The sequence below is a fragment of the Penicillium canescens genome (assembly GCF_028828765.1).
Source record: "Penicillium canescens strain IBT 15451 chromosome Unknown utg000010l_segment0_segment0, whole genome shotgun sequence".
Taxonomy (NCBI): Eukaryota; Fungi; Ascomycota; class Eurotiomycetes; order Eurotiales; family Aspergillaceae; genus Penicillium; species Penicillium canescens.
Window position 1 is genome coordinate 206084 of NW_026703972.1, and position 2428 is coordinate 208511.

Here is a 2428-nt window from a genome sequence, read left to right on the forward strand (position 1 = left end):
CTACAATACGTTGAAACGCTTCGAGGAGCATCAATTATTTGAAAGCCTTCCCCGAACCGGCCGTCCTCCTATGCTAAGCTCTCGAGCTTCCACTTGCCTCTATTTACAAGCGCGCCGCCACCCCTTTTGGACCTATAAACAGCTTAGTGCTGCGACACCCGGTCATCCGTCTCGGTCCACTATACAGCGAGTTTTAAAGCAATACGGTCTCGGAAAACGGCGTTCAAAAAGGAAGATACCAATTAAGCCCTCTCTTGCAAGGAAACGGCTAAGATTTACGCGAAAATGGCGGCGTGAAAGCTTCCAATCGTGGATCTTCTCGGACGAGTGTTCGGTGCAGCGAACCTCGAACTTTGGACCACAATAGTGCTTTCGTACGGACTCCGAAGGTCTTCGCCGCGACCTTGTGAATGCTAAAGTACACGTTAAAGATATTTCGCAAATGGTTTGGGCCGGAATCTGGCTAGGTAGTCGGACATAATTAATTATCATGGAACGGGACGAAGAATCGCCTTCGGGGAGGGATTATACTTCAAAATCGTATATTAAAGCGCTTGAAAAAGGTCTGATGCCAATCTATACCCCTGATTTAGTATTTCAGCAAGATAACGCAAAGATTCATTTAGCGGTGGCGACGCAAGAATGGTTTGAATGGCACGGAGTATACGTCGAGGATTGGCCCGCGCACTCACCTGATTTAAACCCAATTGAACCGGTCTGGCGTTGGTTAAAATTGAAGCTTTTTGCAATGTTTCCAGAGCTTATTGGACAAGGAAGAAAGGAGATAGACTGGCTTTATTTTAAAAAATGCCTAGTGGAAGCTTGGAAGGCATTAGATCAAGCAAAGATAGATGCGCTGATATTGAGTATGGGAAGACGTTTGAAAGCAGTACGGAAGGCCAAGGGGTATTATACAAAATATTAAGCGAATTTTTTATTGTGCTATTATTAAGCAACCTCAATTTTTAATTATAGCATTATAGACCATAAAATGGTGGTGCTATATACAGTGTAAGTGATATATATATTTTGAGAGGGGACCCGAAAAAGTGGAGTGGGAACATACTTTTGAACGGGTATGTATGTGATACTGCTTTCGTTGGTAAGTGCCATCGATTGATTTCAGTACTTCCTGTTCGCGACTTGTGGAATTAATCTGGCGAGTGAGACAGCCCCTTTCGCAGGTATAGCCGTGCATTGTAAGTGACTGACACATCGCAGTGATTCACTTTGGCATGGGCCGACACGCCGATGTATTGCCAGAAGGAAACATCGTGATAATTGCCAAGGTACGATCAAAGCGAAAACCAGACACCAATTCAGACCCGCAAATTGACATTTACCAGCTTCTGATGTCTTTCGAATGCGTATACTGCATGACAGTGGGAATCATTAAGATCTCCATCTTGCTCATGTATGCTCGTATCTTCCCCACAAGAGGATTTCGCATCGCCGCAATCATCCTGGGCAGCATCGTCATCGGATGGGTTGTCGCAATCATCTGCGTGAGCGTGTTTCAGTGTACCCCGCTCGCAAAGGCCTGGAACCCTACCCTGTCGGGTACTTGCATCAACCTCAAGGGCTCGTTCATCGGAAACGCAGTGCCGAATATCCTAACCGACATCGCTATCTTGGCTCTGCCAGTGCACGCTGTCTGGGGGCTTCATGCGACTGTAACGCATCGGCTATCGGTAATTGCGGTATTTCTGCTGGGCAGTTTGTTTGTCTCCCCTCCCCTCCCTCGAAAATAGACAAGTTTCAAAGCTTGAGTAGCAGACTGTACTAACAAGCATCTCACTTCCACAGCGTCGTCTTCACCAGCGCCTACCGCTTCTCCACACTCTTCGAATTCCAACCCATCGACACCCCCTGGACCCTCGCCAAGGCTTGCACCTGGTGTCTCATTGAGTGCTCCAGCGGCATCATCTCGGCCTGCATGCCCACCCTGCGTCCCTTGTTCGTCATGCTCTCCTCAAAATTCGCGAGCTCGATCGGCACACGCACACGAACGACTGGCGTACGTGGTTCCGGCCTGAAGAGTTATGACGTGAGTAATTCGGCCTTGCGTCCACCGGGCGAAGTCATGGGCAAACAGAGTGTGCAGTTGAAGGTCAGCCAGCCGGACGCTGCGTCGGGGGATGAGGTGCCGCTGAATACGATTAGAGTGCAACGCGACATGACGTGGCAGGAGTGGAGCTATGATTCTGGGAATAGTTGATCAGCTTAGCGGTTTAAGAGCGATGTATGGCATAAGGCCTTATTAGGGGGTAGAAAATTAAGTATAGGCTGTACGGGAGAGTCCAGGAGGTCCTACAACCCAATAGCTCTAGTAGTGCTGTTGCAGACATCAAACCCACCTTCACGGTAAGTTGCTCGAACAGTGATATGCCAGATAACGTCCGGACGAGATGGGTTTGCGGAAACATTA

At 48.4% G+C, this 2428-nt stretch overlaps 1 protein-coding gene across 1 annotated transcript; it reads left to right on the plus strand.

Moving 5' to 3' along the window:
• Positions 1 to 1235: 1235 nt before the first annotated feature.
• On the plus strand, positions 1236 to 2180 carry N7446_012145 (uncharacterized protein; the record flags this gene model as incomplete). The annotated part of the gene is made up of 3 exons (XM_058520887.1): positions 1236 to 1720; positions 1807 to 2143; positions 2166 to 2180. 3 exons carry the CDS (start codon positions 1236 to 1238, stop codon positions 2178 to 2180), a joined length of 837 nt encoding a protein of 278 aa, XP_058366253.1.
• Between the last annotated feature and the right edge of the window lie 248 nt (positions 2181 to 2428).